The 18,276-nt window shown below is 49.3% G+C and overlaps 1 protein-coding gene across 4 annotated transcripts in view; it reads right to left on the reverse strand.

Moving 5' to 3' along the window:
- KANK1 (KN motif and ankyrin repeat domains 1) overlaps positions 1-18,276 on the reverse strand; it is a 662,175-nt gene that overhangs the window by 78,311 nt on the left and 565,588 nt on the right. For all 4 annotated transcript variants that reach the window (XM_086961224.1, XM_086961225.1, XM_086961227.1 and 1 more), the window contains one exon: positions 17,775-17,975. In XM_086961224.1, coding sequence (XP_086817350.1) covers positions 17,775-17,975 — 201 coding nt within the window. The remainder of the gene's footprint in view (positions 1-17,774; positions 17,976-18,276) is intronic.

The following is an 18,276-nucleotide window of genomic DNA, read 5'->3' on the forward strand; positions in this document are numbered from 1 at the left end:
GAATTCTCTAGCAAAATCAGGGGCCTTGAGAATGGGAGCGGAACACAATGCTTGTTTCAAGGTCAGGAAGGCTCGCTGGCAAGCCTCCGTCCAGACTACCCGTCGGGGTTGCTTCTTGGAAGTAAGCTCAGTGAGAGGGGCCACGATAGTGCCATACCCCTTCACGAAGCGACGGTAATATCCAGTGAGGCCCAGGAAGGCTCGGACCTCTGTTTGAGTCTTGGGGGGCTCCCAGGCGATGATAGCCTCAATCTTTGCCTGGAGGGGCTGCACTGTCCCTCTGCCCACCAAGTGACCTAGGTACACCACCGACCCCTGTCCGATCTGACACTTGCTGGCCTTGATTGTCAATCCAGCCTGTTGCAGGGCATGTAGAACAGCTTGCAGATGCTGCAAATGGTCCTCCCAGCTGCTACTGAAGACAGCAATGTCGTCCAGGTATGCAGCAGAAAAAGCTTCCATTCCAGAAAGGACCCTGTTCACCAGCCGCTGAAAAGTGGCAGGGGCATTCTTGAGCCCAAAGGGCATCACGCGAAATTGGTAGTGTCCCTCAGGTGTAGAGAAGGCTGACCTTTCCTTCGCCTCCTCTGTCAGGGAAATCTGCCAGTACCCTGAAGTTAGGTCAAAGGTACTTAAGTATTGAGCAGCTCCCAGCCGGTCAATCAGCTCATCCGCCCGTGGGATAGGATGGGCATCAGTTTTGGTCACTGAGTTCAAGCCTCGGTAGTCCACACAGAACCTCAATTCCGGTGTGGTGCCTGGTGGGGCAGCCTTTGGTACCAAAACCACCGGGCTAGACCAAGGGCTTCCAGAAGGTTCAATCACTCCCAGTTCCAGCATCTTGGCGACTTCACCCTTGATGCTGGCCTTCACCTTGTCCGACAGCCGGTAGATTTTAGACTTCACAGGTGGGCTGTCTCCTGTGTCCACGTCATGGGTACACAGGTGGGTCCTACCCGGGACAAGGGAGAACAGAGAAGAAAATTGCTCCAGGATCTGGCGGCAATCACCCTGCTGTTCAGGAGTCAGGGATGGCGAGAGAATTACTCCCTCCACCGACCCATCCTTTTCTTGGGACGAGAGAAGATCAGGGAGAGGTTCGCTTTCTTCTTCCTCTGCTCCATCGGTTACCATCATCAAGACAACCGCGGGCCTCTCATGATGTGGCTTGAGGCGATTGGCATGCAGCACCCTGTGGGGCTGCCTCGGGGCCTTAAGATCCACCAAGTAGGTGGACTTCCCCTTCTTTTCCAACACCTCAAAGGGGCCTGTCCAACGGTCCTGGAGGGCGTTTAGCTCTCCAGGTTCCATCACCCACACCTTCTGTCCAGGCTCCAGTTCCACTGGGTGAGCGTTGTGGTCATACCACTCTTTCATCACTGCTTGGCTGGCCTCCAAGTTGTCTGAAGCTTGCTTCCACAACTTAGCCATTTGGCTCCGGAAGGCCAGCATGTAGCTCACCACGTCCTGGGGAAGCTTTCTGGGAGTCCGTTCCCATCCGTCTTTCACCAGGCTGAGAGGTCCCCGTACAGGATGCCCGTACAAAAGTTCGAAGGGGCTGAAGCCCACTCCCTTTTGTGGCACTTCCCTGTAAGAAAACAAGAGACAGGGTAGGAGGATGTCCCATTTCCTCCGCAGGCTCTCAGGTAGACTCCTGATCATACCTTTCAAGGTTTTGTTAAACCTTTCCACAAGACCATTGGTTTGTGGGTGATAAGGAGTGGTAAACCGATAGGTAACTCCACACTCCTTCCACATAGCCCGCATGTACGCTGAAAGGAAGTTAGTCCCCCTGTCGGACACAACCTCCTTGGGGAAACCCACTCGGGTAAAGATCCCCATCAGGGCCCTTGCCACCACAGGTGCAGTGATGGTCCTCAGAGGTATGGCCTCTGGGTACCGTGTGGCATGATCCACCAAAACCAGTATGAACCGGTGACCAGCTGACGTTGGTGGATCCAATGGCCCTACAATGTCGATGCCCACCCTCTCAAAGGGGGTGCTAACGACAGGCAGTGGTTCCAGGGGAGCTTTAAGCTTCACTCCTGTTTTCCCACTAGCTTGGCAGGACACACACGTCCGACAGTATGTGTCAGACGCCACTTTCATTCGAGGCCAATAGAAGTGGGGGGCAAGCCGGGCAAAGGTCTTGTCCTGTCCTAGATGTCCTGCCAACGGTATCTCATGAGCCAGTTCCAGTAGAAAGGCTCTAAAACATTGAGGGACCACCAAGGCTCTGGCTGAACCATGGCCAGGTGCCTTGGGCTCACTGTAGAGGAGTCCATCCTCCCAGTAAATCCGGTAACTCCCTTCAATGTTTCCTGCTGCCTGGGCGTTGGCCTGTTGCCGCAGCCCCTCGAGAGTAGGACACTCTTTCTGAGCTTCACAGAATTCCTCCCTGGAAGGACCTCCCTCCACATGCCATTCAGTAGGGATGGGTAGGTTCTCTAAGGAAGCAACATTCTCCCCTGTGGACTCCAGATCCACCTCCGCAGGTGGTCCAGCTGTCTCACGAGGTGGAGATGTCGAGGCAGGGTCCTCCGGCCTCTTGTCCTTCCCCTCTCTGGCAGCCGGCTGGGCCATTGTTCCAGGCTCCAGCGTAAGCAAACTTCCCCTTCGGGCAGTTGCTGACCTTGTGCTGACACAAGTCCAGTCAGGGGGTCCCAGCATTGCAGAGTGAGTCTGGTACTCCACCCTCCTCCAAGCATTGTGCTCCATATCATTCCCTAACAGGCAGTCAACAGGCACGGCAGGGCTTACGGCAACTCGAAGTGGACCTGCAACCCCTCCCCACTCAAAGGGAACCTCAGCCACAGGGTAGTGGCCCAATCTGCCGTCAGCCATTACGGCGGGATGGAGTACATCTGGGATGACCTGCTCTGGAGACACCAGCTGACTCCTTACCATAGTCATACTGGCTCCTGTGTCTCTCAGAGCCTCCCCTCTACGGCCATTGATGGTGACCCACTGCTCATACTTAATAGTATTGGAGGGCAGCTGGGTCTTGGGAACCATCTCCCAGGGACACTAAAGTGACACCCGCCCGCTCCCCTCCATTAACCAAAGGCATCTCCTCCCCGAGCACTACACTAGTGATTCCCGGGGCTTTTCCTCCAGTGGGAGGGGGTGGTCTTTTTGGGCATCTCACATCTCCTTTATAGTGTCCCACACCACCACACTCAAAACAATGAACAACCCTTGGCTGCTGGCTTTGGCCAGGGGTAGGGTTGCGAGGGGGGTTACTCCTAGGGATGAATCCTCTGCCCCTTCCTTGCGAAGTATTTTGTGGCCCTTTTGAGAACTCCCTCTTAATTTCCCCTCCCTCTTTCTTCTGGGGGGCGCCCTGTCCTTGCTTCTGGGAATTCCCTCCAGTCCCCTTAGTCGACACCCGGGTACTAACCCAGATGTCCGCCTCCTCAGCAAGCTTCCTGGGGCTGGTCAGCTTGCTGTCCACCAGATGCTGTCTTAGCTCGGGAAGACACTTCTCGAGTAGGTGTTCCTTGAGTATGAGGTCATATAGTCCCTCATAGTCCCCTACTTCGCTGCCTCTTACCCAACCCTCCAGGGCCTTCCTGGAGTAGTCCAAGAAATCTACCCAGTTTTGTGTGCCCAGCTTGTAGCTGCCCCGGAACTTTTGTCTATATTTCTCGGGGGTCAACCCAAACTTCTTGAGCAGCGCTAATTTCATAGCCGGATAGTAGGTCTGTTCACTCTGGTCAAGGGCCAACAAAGTATCTCTGCCAGTGGGGGGCATGTATTTGTATAACCCACCTCCCCAGTGGACTTCCAGAATCCCATGGGCCCTCAGCGAGACCTCGTAGGCGGCTAGCCATTTAGCAATGTCGTCACTGGGTACATAACAAGCCATTATGTCTTTCGGTAGGTACGGTCTAGGTTCCCTGGTGTTGGTTTGGTTATCGCTGCCACCATCCTCTGGTTTGGGGGTACGTAAATTCAGGGCTTGCAAATCCATCTCTTTGATGGTCCGCTCATGCTCCAACCTCTTTTCCTCCCTCACCATGTCCATCCTGGCTAGTTCTATTCTCATCCTCCTCTCCTCCCTCCTGTCTTCTAACTCGGCGTCGGTCAGGCCCCTCTCTGACACACTACTGCCCACTCTAGAAGGTGTTCTAGGACCTGTTACAAGGTTCTCCCCTCCCGCCTGGTACAGTGTTGTGGTCTCCAGGACAGTGTCCTTGTCACTCTCTTCAGGATCTACCTCCTCCCCGGAATGAGCCTCTACCCATGCCCGAATACTGGTCAGCAGCTCAACTTTTCTGGCGCCTTTCTTGAAGAACACCCCCTGCTGCTGACACCATTCTTTCAATTGGTTCACAGTATAATTGTCTAGCTCTTCCACATTTATCTCCATTCTTATTTGAAGTATAAAATGCTACACAGGAGAAATCCACAGAGTGACCTGAGGTCAACCTCCACCCACCGCCAGAAGTCAATTTAGAAAAACCAAAAATGTAAATTAGGAGGGCCGCAGGGAGAAAACTCCAGGTGGGGTCTCGTGGTTGTCACTGCGTTACTAATAAGTAAGTGTAAGTACAGATCCGCTATCCCACCGCTGAAACACCAATTATGTTGGACCTAGATTACCCAAGCCTACATATGGTAGCCTGGCACAGTAGTGGTCTACAGCTAACTCCAAGCGTTGGCTAAGTACTTACAAATCTTACCCACAGTAACACAGTGATGAACCACCAAAATAAAGACACAACACCTCTGTTTGGAAAAATACCGTTACCTTTTTATAAAAATAATATGCTCTTCTTGTTATACTTTTTAGTCAGGGATAAAAGACAATCAAATTACACATCTACATGAAATTCAAATCACACTTCAATATTTTTCCTGTTCAGAATTTGAGAATCAACGGTACATTTAGGTTCTGTAGTTATTCAGGACACAAGTCACTTCACTAATAATTTTACAGGAAGGCAAAATACAGTCTGGCAGAGTAATATGTTTTTAAAGACACATTTGCAGGTACATTACCCCACAGCTCTTAAGCACTGCTCAGCCCAACAGAATGACCTGGTTGTAGAACCTCACAGCATTACCCACCAGAAATGTGACTAGAAGGAAAGACACAATAATATTAGCAAGGTACACCTAACTGGTAGAGGATCTACTCCCTCCGCTACCAAAACTCTGTAAGGGCTTTAGCCCAGGAACCCTGTGGTTCCCTTTACCACTTTCACCTTTCTCTCTTTTGCACAGTTATTGGATAGGTTTTACTCTTTATTGGCCAGTTCACTAGCTTGTTTTCCCTCCAATTAGGCTCTCCAACTGTTCAGTTAATTGTTGTGGTTATTTCCCCACTGTCTGGCTTTGTCGGCATTCAACACTGCCGTCTCCCGCTTCCCCCTCCACTACCCGGCTTACTTGTGGGGCTTGAGGAGTTTCTCTGATCCAGGCGCGCTCCCACTGTGTAGCGCTGGGCCGAAGGGACCGGTTTGGTAGTCAGCGCGTTGCACTGACTCTGGTGACTGGGGCTTGAAGGGACGGTGTGCGCTTCTCTCTATCCGATGTGCCTCCGCCTCCCAACGCTGGGCGGTGGGGAGCCTCGCTGCCGATCGGCGCCTTCGCTCCTTGCTCCCCTGGTGTGAGGCTGTCCCGCCGGTTCTCCTCAGCTTCTTCCGTGATGAGTCGACACCTCACCGGGCATGCGCGATGCTCTCCTGCACTCCGCCTCCCACGTCGCTCTGCTCCTCGGCGCCTGCGTGAACCTCGCCTCTCGAGGTAGACGCTACTCTCCTGGGCCTGCTCGAACCTAGGCCCCTCCTGCCTCACCAAAGCGTCTAGGTGCTGGACATGCGCGGACGCGCCTCCTCCCTTACTTGACGCGGCCGGTGCCCCCGGGGTCCCGATGCCGGTCGGAGCAGCGCCGCTGCTTCCCTTCAGTCCCTCTCACTTTTGGCCTCACAGGAAGGATGTCCCCACACGGCGCCTTCGCTCCTCAGGTCGCCAGGGTGCCACAGACACCCGCCTCCACTTCAGCTACTCCACGAACCCGGTAAGCACAGCGCTGGGCGTTGACAGGCAGGAATACCCCCAATTAAGGGTGTTCTGAGTGGTTTTACTGGGGCTCTGAGATAAAAGGGTCTTCTTCCTCCAGTAACTCGATTTCCTTGTCAGTAGTTGTTGTCTTTGGGAGAGGGATCGGTCAGAGGCAATAGGGGGAACAATCTTCTGAAGTAACTGTCAGCCTCAGTGACAAACTAGCCACTCTCAGTGTGTCCACCTCCTCTCGCCACTGCCTCACTCCTCTACTCTGGTGGTCAGCACAAAATGGCTGCTGGTCACTGGCCTTATATAGGTTGGCCTGAGACCTGCAGAAGTCTCTAGTAGATTCCAGAAGGTTCTCTAATGCTATCCTATGGACCTGTCCTCCAGTAGTGTCCGTTATGACAGTTGGTGGACACCATTTTAGGTCTCTGGAGATCCCTAAGGTTTCAAGGGGGTGACTAGGCCTCACAAGTGATGAGGGAAAAATGGCGTCATCGCCAAGGAACACCTAGCCCCCTGACAGCATAAAAAAACTCCTGATGGACACATGTAAAAATAAAAATAGAAACTCTGGGAGGCTAAGGGGGACAAAAATAAATCATGGTGGTTAGAGTCTTCCCAGAAGCAGACAGGTCTAACACCGACATTAACCACATATTAAAATCTCCAGAAAGTACAAAGTCCGCTTTTGGAAACCTTGATCTCATTCCTAGTATTGTTGCCATCAACTCCTCTGAGGCTTTTTGCCTGGACGCGGAGTTTGGACGTATGTACACATATGATTATGGTTCTTGGCTTACCTTGGGGGGAGTTGAAGGAGATTCCCACAGACTGGAAAGAGTAAGATGAACTTGCGAGGTCCCATGAAGTGATTGCGTTATTTGTTGATATGAAAATCGCTAGACCTCCGCTGCCTCTTCCTGATGATTTTGCTTTGATGGCAGGTGTGTGGTGAGTTTTAAACCCCTCTGTCAGCCATGTCTCTTGTAATAGTATGATCTCGAATGACCGAAGGTAAGTGATAGTCGATTCTTCTCCCAATTTGTTCGATAGACCATTAATGTTCCAAGAGCAGACCCTTAGTGGGCAGGTTACCTTTTCATTTTGACTGCTATTTTGTCATCGTAGCAGCCGGGTTGAATTTAGTGAGCCCGCCAACCATGACCATGAACAGGTCTGTTCCATTCCCTTTTTTAATTTGTACAGGCCTTCTGGTGAATTTAGATCTTCCGAGTCTGGGAAAGGAGTCTTTTCCCGGGCACTCCTAAGGACCGAGTAGACTTTTCTTTGTTCTGCTCTTGGGTGGTCAGTGGGTCGGATTTTCTGTAGGACATACGAATATCCTGGTTCCCTGCCAGGAAGTATAGTGATGCCCCACTGATTAAAGTTTTCAGTGTGGCTTAGGATCCTATTCGTTACCTCACTCGAGCGCCAAGTGACCTTCCTAGTTCCATTTGTTTGCCCCTGGCCTGGTGCTATGAATACAATTGAGATGATATCTTGTGAGGTTACAGCATTTGACAACCCGATGGCATCTATCAGCTTAATGATGTTCCCGCGGTTTAATATGTCGCAGCTTGCTTTTGACTTGTACTCTGGGTATAGGAGTGTGATGGCTGTAGCACTGTGAGGAGAGGCCCCATCCACCCCGGTTGGAGACTCAGGATGATTTAAGGTTATGCCCCCAAGTAGTTGACATGAAGGTGACTCAGCAGCAGGATAGTTACCATAATGCCCTGAACCTCACCCTGTGCTCACTGGGATCTAATAGGTCATCACACACTAATGAACCATTTGATAGGAGGTGTGCACCCTCAAGTAACCACTATAGGTTGAGGTGGCGGGTTACTGTCACAACTCTGGCCATCCAGAAGCAGATTTATGAGATTATTACCACCACCCGGGAAGCAGTGTTCCTGCTGGGGGAGGGGTTTTCTCTGGTAGCTGCCACATGGGGTGACCTCATTACAATCCACAATACAATGTTCTATTCCCTTAAGGAGCTCTTTTATGGTAGAATCTAGGTCTTTCCCTTGGGAGGCCAAAACAGCCCCATGTAGGTTAGCTCGGAGAACTCTTATGGGTGACATTAGGAGTGGCAATGGATCTATAATCGAGGAAGCGAGGCCCTCTTACAAAGTCACAATAACCCAGGGTAAGTGCGCATTTGAGTTGGCCAAATGGGAAGCACTGTTCAAGTCAGTAAAAGAGAAAGATTATCATCTGTTTTGGCAAATATTGGCTGGTAGGCATTCGGAACCTGCTGCCCCGCTGAATGCTAAAATGTCTGTCGTATCATGCATTGATCACTTTTACCTGCCTTGATTGCAGAAAGGGTCCACCACCAAATAGAAAGGGACCACCTGTTTAAAACGAACAAGGAAATCTGGGGCGCCTACTTTGCCATGTACTTCAACCGCATCCTAGAAGGGCTGCCAACTCCTCTGACATGGGCAGGGGCCGAGATTATACCACTCTAGATGAAAGGCTCAAGGTCCCTACCATCCAACTATCGGCCAGTCACCCTCATTGATAGCTTGCAGAAGCTTTTTAGTTGGATATTTCTGTACAGGCTGAATGAATGGATTAAGGATGTGGGTTTACTAACTCCTCTACAAGCAGGGTTCAGGGCAGGGACAAGCACTATCGACCAAGTATTTCAATTACAACTTATTTATTGGAAATACGTTACCTGGGTGCCCCAAAATACCTTGTTGATATTAACAGTAGGTTGCACCAGAAGAATTATGCACAAGTTAGGTATTGCACCCTCGGGAAACTGACAACACCCATCCCGGTTATATGGGGATTAAGGCAGGGTTGTGTTCTTGCCCAGACCTTGTCCCTACTCTACATCAATGACCTGGTGGCCCATTTAGAGGCATGTAATAATGATGCCCAGAGTTTAGCGAACAGGAATGTCCCGGCGCTCCTGTTTGTGGACGATACCCTACTGGTGACCAAATCCCTATAGGCATTCAAAATCTGTTGGACCAGTTTGGTGATTTCTGATGGCAGGGAGAGCTCGAAATCAACCAACAAAAGACCAACTACATGGTTTTGAATCTTTGCCATACAGCCTGCCCACATCTGTCCCTCAATGGTGTCCCCCTGGAGAGAGTTTGCACCTTTGAATACTTGAGGTTTACTCTTATGGGGCATTTTGGTTGATCCGCACCAAAAGAGTAAGCTTAAGCTAGAGCACTACGCAGGAGGTATTACGAGGGGCTCTCAGGGTATCAGTTTTCGACCTCTATCCCCAGCCATGCCTGTTTATAATCTCCAAACACTTGGGGAGGGGGGTTCATCATTATATGTTAGAACTCTGGGCCCATGGAAACGTTATTGATTTGGAATTGGTGGAGAATCATTTTCTACGATCCATGACTAGTCGTCTTCATTCTAGTACCCCACTTCGTAATTGGATCTTGGGCATAGACCAATCATCCACATTGTGATCATTGCTGTAGTGGAGGCTTTGAATCCTGTGGAGTTGGTGCCATATCAGATGGGACTGGAGGTGCCAAGAAGGCATCCAGGAGCTACTAGGATCCCCTGGTTTGGGTACATTAAAACTTGTCAGATCGAGCTTGGGAGTGAACAACTGGGGGCAAACGCAGAAACTTCCATCAGAGTGCTGATGACTGTATTTAAGGGTATCTATTGGAGGTATGTAGATAGAGAAATGTGTAGGAGCAGGAGGGTGGGCACTCTGACTCTAGCCCTCCTAGAGTTTAAAGATGTTTACTCTCTTAAAGAGTATTAGGAAGCTATTGAGCCCCCACTAGCAAAAAGTCTGTACATTAAATTTCGTATTGGGACTTTTGCAATGCTTACCTTCAATGCAAATGGCAAAAATCCTCCAATGATCCCGAAACGACTTATCCTTTTTGCCCCCAGGTAAAGGAATACATTGATCATATTTTATTTTTTGCCATCACTATCATGTGCTTAGGAAGAAATGGATATTGCCAGTTTGCCGCATAATGTAGATTAGATCTAATACAGCACCTCAGATTGTATTTGCAGTCTCGTTTTTGATGGGTAAGTGGAGATCTCGACAGAAAAGTGCAGTGGTATGAACTTTGTACTGCATGACCATAAATTGATGCGCTGGTCAATTATTATTGGCCAATGGATAATTAACGGCTAAATCTTATAGTGTAATTCAGTGGATTTAATTTCAATGTGCAGCTTAATTCCCCAATTTGAATCTGGACTTTTTAGCTGACTGGTTGAAGGAAATTCTTTTCTAAGAGATCATTTTATAGCTGTAAATGTTTACATGCTATATGCTATTTATGAAATGTTTGTAACTGTTTTTTTATTGACCACTTCAATGATTTTGATGTTTATTGGTGTGAACCTTTATGGCATTGTTTGCTGAATAAAGATTATTAAAGATAACGTACTAGAAACCTTTATCAACACACATGATGAAATGTAACAAGTAATGAAATAATAATTATAGCAGAAGTGACCTCTGATACCAAGGTCCCAAAACCAGCAGCAAGCCAGCCAAACTTGCCACAGTTTATTCATCAAGCATCAGCTATAAATATGTTGTAGAAATGCAATGATTTCTATTAGAAACCTCGGCTTGCCTGTTTCTGAAGTTAAACGTTTTACCAAAAAATAAACACTTTCATTTTGAATGAATGAGCGAATAATCTAAGCAAGAGCTTGCCAAATACATGAACAACTGTAATTCTATGGCAGGACCGGAGGCTTCAGATTATGCTTTATCCTTTCTTCGCTTTATTTAACATTTTCACACAGCAGCCAGTAACATGGGACAAAAAAAATGTTTTTCTCATGAACACAGACAAAACTACAACTCCCTACAACCAGGGAGGCATACAGTCCATAGTCCTTACTCCATGTCTAGCACTTTGGGTACTAAGACCCCTGCTTGTCCTTCGTCCTCTTCGCTGCTTAGGCGACAGTTAAGTGCTCCAATATTTTCTTTCCAGTTCTTTATTGCCTTGGGTGATTTTTGTGCTTCATTTTTTATTCTATTTGTGTGGGCATTGTTGTACAGCGCTAGCTAGGGCTTTCTTTTTGTCTTGCAGGTAACCAGCCGCGGGAGTGTTCATTCCGCTCCTCACGCGGCCGCCCTCCTGCTGTTGCGGTGCTGGAAGTGCGCCGCTAGAGGGACTCGGCCCCCTCATTGCTCTCGCGGCGTCGCTCCTTAGTCAGGAGTCGCGCAGCATGAGCATTGAGCCAGAGCTTGTCCCTGCTGCCTCACCTTGACGCCCAATCGGGCTGTATTTCCCTGCTTTTCTATTGAACGCCCCGGCGGGGGTCTGGAGTGAAGCGTTTCCATACGCTTTGGAGACGCGCTCGACGGAGCTTGTGTAAAAAGGACTAAGCCCGTTGGTTTCTTTTCGCGCGTTGCCGCGCACCTATAAAACCTCTCGCATCTCGCGGAACGCGCATTGGGAGGTAGTTGGCCTGGTCGGCTTCTGCTGAGGGTCGTGCGCGTTCGGGGTGAGTGCTGCCCCTATAGTAATCCTTTGGTTACCCATTAGTTATGCAGCTACCCAGTCTACCCATATTGGAAGGGTTCTGGTGCCCTTATTGATCTTTGTGCTGTACTCTTGGTGTGGAGTTTTTTCCCAGTTGGTTGTAAGATATTGACGCTGATCATGGCGGATCAGTCGGAGTATTATGATGAAGAATCACATGGTTACTTACCTTGGGACGACTAGTTCTTTGAGGCGGTGGATACCTTCATTTATAGGGTGGTCAATGAGGTGGTTGGACCAATGGAGCAGCGCCTGTCGGAGAGAATAGTCAAGGAGTGCGATAAGATTGCGGCGGCGCGGACAGATCCTCCTGGGGGGACGTGTCAGCAGTCTGAGGAGAACCCTCCGTCACCTAAAAAACAGCGCCCTGAAGGGGTGGATGTGGACGCTTTTGCATGCTTTAGGTCGGCGTTTGTGGTTTCAGGGTCTTCCTCTGTTCCCCCTCCCCCAGACGCCCTAAACTAACCCCTGGATCCCCCTTCCCCTGCGACCGATGATGATGGCACACAGGGGGATACAGACGACGAGGCGGGGTCTTCACGGCTTTGGCTCCCGTCAGCTACTCCATCCACCTCACACGCTACCGCACAGAAGGATTCTGACATGCTCAACCCCGACGAGATTATGCACCCTCGTCCGGCGGCTTGGGTCCCTGGTGATAAGGTGGCCAGGTTTGTGGCTAATAGGTTGCGGAAACCTTAGGAGAAGGAAGCTCGAGGTTGCCTGCAGGCTGAGTGCCCCAGACCTTCTTTGGAGAATAAGATTGCTTGTACCCTGGTCCTCGATCCGAAAATGGCCCCATTTATGGCAAAGTTCACAAAGGAACCCAGGAAAGGCATTGATAGGTCCTGGCGATCCTGTCAGGATAAGTTACTGGATGCCATCGGGCCCATGACGAAAATACTCGACATGGCCGAGGAGGCGAAGGTTTCGGGGACCCCCATTTCCCCGGAGGTGCTCTCTAATTGGGCCCAACGTGCCATTATATTTATGGGCAACGCAAATTGTGCGTTGTCCATAGAGCGTAGGAGATCTCGGTTGATTAAACTAGATGCAAAGTTGGGCGATCTAGCCTCCTCGGAGGCGGAGGCCGTGGCGCAGGGAGGCCTTTTCGGTGACCCCTTTATAAAAGAATTGGGGAAGTTTGTAGCAACTTTCACTTCCCTGGACAAGGCCCAGACTAGTATAAAGAAGGTCTTTAGCCAGCAGGTTTTTCCGTGGGGCCGGGCAAGGCAGGGGCCGCTTTCCCACCGCAGCTCACAACAATCCTCAGGCCGGGGACAAGGCTCTGGCCGCGGGCAATACAATACGTCCGCAAACTACAACAACTTCTACCCCACACGTGGACAAAGATTCCGAGGACGTGGAGGATTCCGAGCCAACTCTGGTGGCAACTCCGACGGTAAATCTCTTACAGGAGATTCCTGTGCGCATTGGAGGGCGTTTAGCTTGGGAGCAAATAACTTCAGATGCGCATGGGTTCTACAAACGGTGCAAGGTTTTCATATAGAGTTTCACGGGGATCCTTGTCAAGAGGTTCGACCTCGCCCGATTTCTTTCAATGCCCACGACTTGTTGATCGACGAAGAGGTTTCCGAGCTGCTCCGCAAAGGAGCCGTTCGTCGATCAACGCTTCACCCCCGTGGTTTTCTAAGCAATATTTTCTTGGTGGACAAGACCGACGGTGGCCTTTGTCCTGTCATCAATCTCAAGGACTTCAGCGGCTGGTTGGTGTTTCGTCATTTCAAATGGAGGTGATTCATCTCCTCCATGACATTCTCCTTTCGGCCGATTGGATGGTGCGCCTCGACCTGAAGGACGCTTATCTGGTTGTACCTTTCCATCCACCGCATCGTCGGTTTTTGCAGTTCTGCTGGAAGGACTTGGTGTTCGAATTCACCGCTCTTCCATTCGGTCTGTCCTCGGCTCCGTGGTGTTCCACCGAGGTGCTGCACCCAGCGGTGGAATTCCTCCGGGCTCAGGGCATCCGGATGATCTTGTATTTGGACGATCTGTTGCTCATGGCACGATGCCCTCGGGTTTTGGCCTCTCATCTCCAGCAGACGGTAAACCTGTTGCAAGGCCTAGGGTTTGTGATCGACTCTGTCCAAGCGACCCTGAGCCTTCCCTCTCGGAAAATGGCGAAGATTCGCCATGAGTTGCGCCAAACACTTGCGAAGTCCCACGTTTCTCTACGCCATCTGGCCCGTGTGGTGGGCCTGCTCTCTTCTTCAATTCAGGCGATCTTTCCGGGCCCTCTTCATTATCGGGCCCTCCAACGTCTCAAGGCGTTTCACCTACGAAGGGGGAGATCGTACGATCACATGGTTCCTCTTTCGGAAGAAGCCAGAGAGGAAATTACTTGGTGGTTGTCTCACATGGGGGCCTGGAACGGGCGAGCAATTTTCGGCTTGGTTCCAGACCTGGTCATAGAATCAGACGCCAATCGTTCGGGCTGGGGCAGATTTTTCCACAAGTGGAGTGTGGTTGGCGGATGAGCAGGGCCTCCACATCAACTGACTAGAACTCTTACCGGGTTCTTTCGCAGACCGTTGCTGGACCAAGGAGAGGGTGCAATCCTGTGTCCTGCTCAAAATGGACAACGTTTCCGCTGTCCGGTACGTCAATCGTTTGGGAGGTTCGCGAGCTGGCGAAAGACTTCTGGACCTTCTGTCTGGATCATCACATTTCGGTCACAGCGGAATATCTTCCGGGGCAGACCAATCAGGTCGCAGATTGGCATTCACGCAACTTGTACGATTCCAGTTTATGGAAGTTAGACCCAAAGATGTTCCAGTGGATTCAATCCCTTTGGGGTCCATTCTCGGTGGAACTTTTTGCCTCCCGTCTGGACAATCAGGTGCCCAGGTTCTTCAGTTGGAGGCCGGATCCAATGGCAGTGGCCACGGATGCCTTCCTGCAGGATTGGACCGCGGAAGTCGAGTACGCGTTCCCCCATTCTCGATGATCACAAGGGCGGCGGCAGGGGGCAGAGGTGGTCATGGTGACACATTGTTGGAGGTCTCAAGTTTCGTTTCAGATTCTTCTGGAACTTTCTTGGGATTTTCCAATCCTACTCCCCCAGTTTCCTCACCTCCTTCTGAATCCGGAGGTGATGTGTCACCATCTAACCGCGCAGGGTCAGCTCCACCTCATGGCGTGGCGCCATTCCGGCGCCGTTGGTCGATGCCAGGTCTTTCGGAGCCAGCTGCGTCCTTCGTATCCAAGGCTTGGGCCGACAGCACCACGAAGCAGTATAGGTCTGCTTGGACTCGGTGGCTTCGTTGGTGTGTTCGAAGGGATTTGGATCCCGTGGTCGCGGATGTTGTTCACATCCTGAACTTTCTGGCTGAATTGGCTTCGGATGGCTTGGCATACCGCTCTATTAATGCGGTTCGCTCAGCAATTTCAGCAGGGCATTCCCCGCTTGATGGAAAGCCAGTTGGGGAGAATCCTTTGGTCTGTAGACGTTTGCAGGGTATCCGGTTGTCGTTACCTCCGGAACCTCGATATTCGTCCCTTTGGGATGTCAACTTGGTTTTAAACCTCGTTTTGTCTTGGCAGCTGAATAGATATCTCTCGTTGAAGAAATTGTCAGCAAAGTTAGCTATGCTGCTATGTCTGATCTCCTGCAGGCGAGTTTCGGATGTCCGAGCGTTGGACATTTCGGAAAGGACCTTCTCGCCAGAGGGAGTGGTCTTCACAATCGGACGCCGTACTAAGTCACACACTCGCGTAGTGTCATATCCGGCTTTTCAGGATACTCCAAAGTTATGTGTGGTGGATTGTCTTAAAACCTATGAGGACTTGACCCTAGAACTTCGTCCTCCGGGCGAACAACAACTTTTGATTGCACTCAGGAAACCGCACAAAGCGGTATAGTCGCCTACAATTGCGAGATGGGTGCGCTGGGTCATGAATGAAGCGGGCATGGATACAAAGCAGTTTGGTGCTCATTCTACTAGAGGAGCCATGGCCTCTAAGGCATTTGCGTTAGGAGCGCGCCTAGAGGATTTGATGCAGGCAGCAGTTTGGTCTTCAGATTCCACTTTTAAGCGGTTTTATTTTAAACCGGTGGTGAATGTGGCTCAGTTGGTGGTGAGTAAGCTTTAAACTAGCATAAACTGAAGCCTCCGGTCCTGCCATAGAATCGGAATTTGCCAAGCAGGGGGACGGTAAGTTCCAATTCTATTAAGGACACAGAGGCGAGGATTATCCCATCCAAAGCACGTTGGTGCGAACCCGCCCGTATGGCAGTAAGTAACTTCTTTTGTGCTTTTTGGGGGGGGTACATCGTACCTGGGTAAGCAAGCATCTTTGCGGGTTGGCTGATGTTTGATCGTAATGGTTTGTACCTTAGTACTTAGATCATTGTTTTGTTTTCTGGTCAAAGTCCTTTGTGTCTTCTCAGTTCCTGATCGCGTTATAGTCTTTTTAGGGAATGATGGTTCCAAGCAAGACCAGTGAAGATTGAGCGTATTTCTGCGCGAAGAAAGAGGACGAAGAAGGACAAGCAGGGGTCTTAGTACCCAAAGTGCTAGACATGGAGGAAGGACTATGGACTGTATGCCTCCCTGGTTGTAGTTTTGTCTGTGTTCATGAGGAAAACATTTTTTGTCCCATGTTACTGGCTGCTGTGTGAAAATGTTAAATAAAGCTAAGAAAGGATAAAGCATAATCCTCGCCTCCGTGTCCTTAATAGAATTGGAACTTACCATCACCCTGCTTGGCAAATTCCGATTCTGCCCTCCTAAAAAATAGATTAAAATTATAAGTAAATACATATTGGTCCCAAAACTTCAGCGTGTCCTTTTGTGGAAACGTGTAATATTTTACTTAGCATAAGCTACAGCCATTTTGGCTGTGGTGTCTTTTTTGTTTCCTTCGTAATTCTTCTGTCCTCTGCTGCTCGTCTTTTGACTCTGCTTGTGTTATCTATTTTAGTTGACCTCCTGACAAGGCTAAGCAGTGTATGTGCTGGGGGTTTGCAGCTGCCAGTGCACCTGGTCTCAGATGTTAACTGTTGACAATTTACTGCTGCCATAAGCATTCCTGCTCCCCCCCTCCCACTTTGCAGACCACGTAGTCATCCACCTGCACTTGTTTGCTGATAGCTATTTCTAAACTTGTTCTTTCCATTTCTGTTCACATGATTACATTGCAACTAAAAGGTATAAAATGGACGATGGTTTGTAAATTCCGTGTACTACCCCCTGTAACACTTGAGAGTGCTGTGTGGATGTGGTCCCACACATGAGTGATTAATAAACTTGTTATTTTATTTCAACTCCAGTGCCAATCTCTTTTTGTTAGTCTTTGGAACCCGTGGATGAGAGGGTGACCCTGCACCATTGTACCCCTAAAAAGGTACATTTCCACACTTTTCAACAAGCACTCAGACAAACAGATTCTTCCTTGCATACTTATTTACTGTTAGCATCTAATACAAGGGGTGTCCTAAAGTATATGATGGTTTTTCCCCAATTATGCCAGAATTCTCACAACACGTCAAGGACGGCCACCACTATGCCAGTAACACCATGAGGAAATGGACAGTCGCACTTATTCCCAAAAAGACATCATTATGTCAAGTATGAACACCATAATGCCAAGGGCAGCTGGAACCTTGCCAAGACTGTCCACAATATTTAATGGATGGGTCATTACTATGCCAGAGCTAGCCAGATTATCATTAAGAATGCCCAAAGTGTCCAAGATTGGCCACCATCATGACAGAAATAATCAGAATATGGTAGGGAATGTCTGCACTATATCAAACTGAGAGCTCAGATGAAATGTTTCCATAAACAGGAGGTAAGAATAGCAGGACTGGTTGATGGATGACAGAAAGCTGGGGTGACAAAAGATGCAACGTATCAATAGCACAGTTGTTATTGACTGTATAGACCAGGGTTCTCTAAACTCTGTCTTGGAGGGCTGGATCCATGCCAGATTTTTAAGACCATTACATTTATCTAAATGGGGATATGACAAAATTCTGGCATGGATCCGGCCCCCCAGGACAGACTTCGGAGAAACCTGGTACAGACAAGAACATAAGAATGACCGTGTAGGTCTTTAGGATTTTTAAAGAAAAAATAACTTTTTTGCATTTTATGCCATCTCCATTACATATAACAGTGTATGCATTGGTAGTATAATGTCTATGTAGAATCAGATATCTCAAACCTCGTGAATCTTTAAGCTTCAGGTAGGAACATGATTTACCATAGAGTCCAGAGGCCATATCTTCATCAGACAGAGGTAACATGTTGTCGGAATCAAGAAAAGATTGATTGGTTGGACCCATTGCAACACTCATCGTAACCTTCTCCCCTTGGGTGGTCTTAACTTCATGTTCAAGCATTCGAGTGCTTGACATCACTTTTGGGTTGAGAATCTGGCCGCAAGAGTGAGACTCTAGATCATCTGTTGGTAAATAGAATGAAGGCATTAGCACACAATCTAACACATCAAAATGCATTTCTAAAGAAAAGACTCACATTCTAATACAGTACAAGTTAAAACTCTTATGGTGCATACAAGTCTCAGAAGCAGTGCTTAATTCGAGAGGTGGTTTCAGGTGGGGCCCAATGACACTTTTTTGGGGGACCAGGGCTTTGACTTAGAACAAGAGAGAGAAAAGCAGCAAAAGACTAAAGAGGAAGGAGTAGAAAGATTGAAAAAGGTGGCAAAGGGAGAAAGCAGAGATGAAAAAGAACCTACTACA

Source organism: Lissotriton vulgaris, chromosome 3_1 (genome assembly GCF_964263255.1).
Source record: "Lissotriton vulgaris chromosome 3_1, aLisVul1.2, whole genome shotgun sequence".
Lineage (NCBI taxonomy): Eukaryota > Metazoa > Chordata > Amphibia > Caudata > Salamandridae > Lissotriton > Lissotriton vulgaris.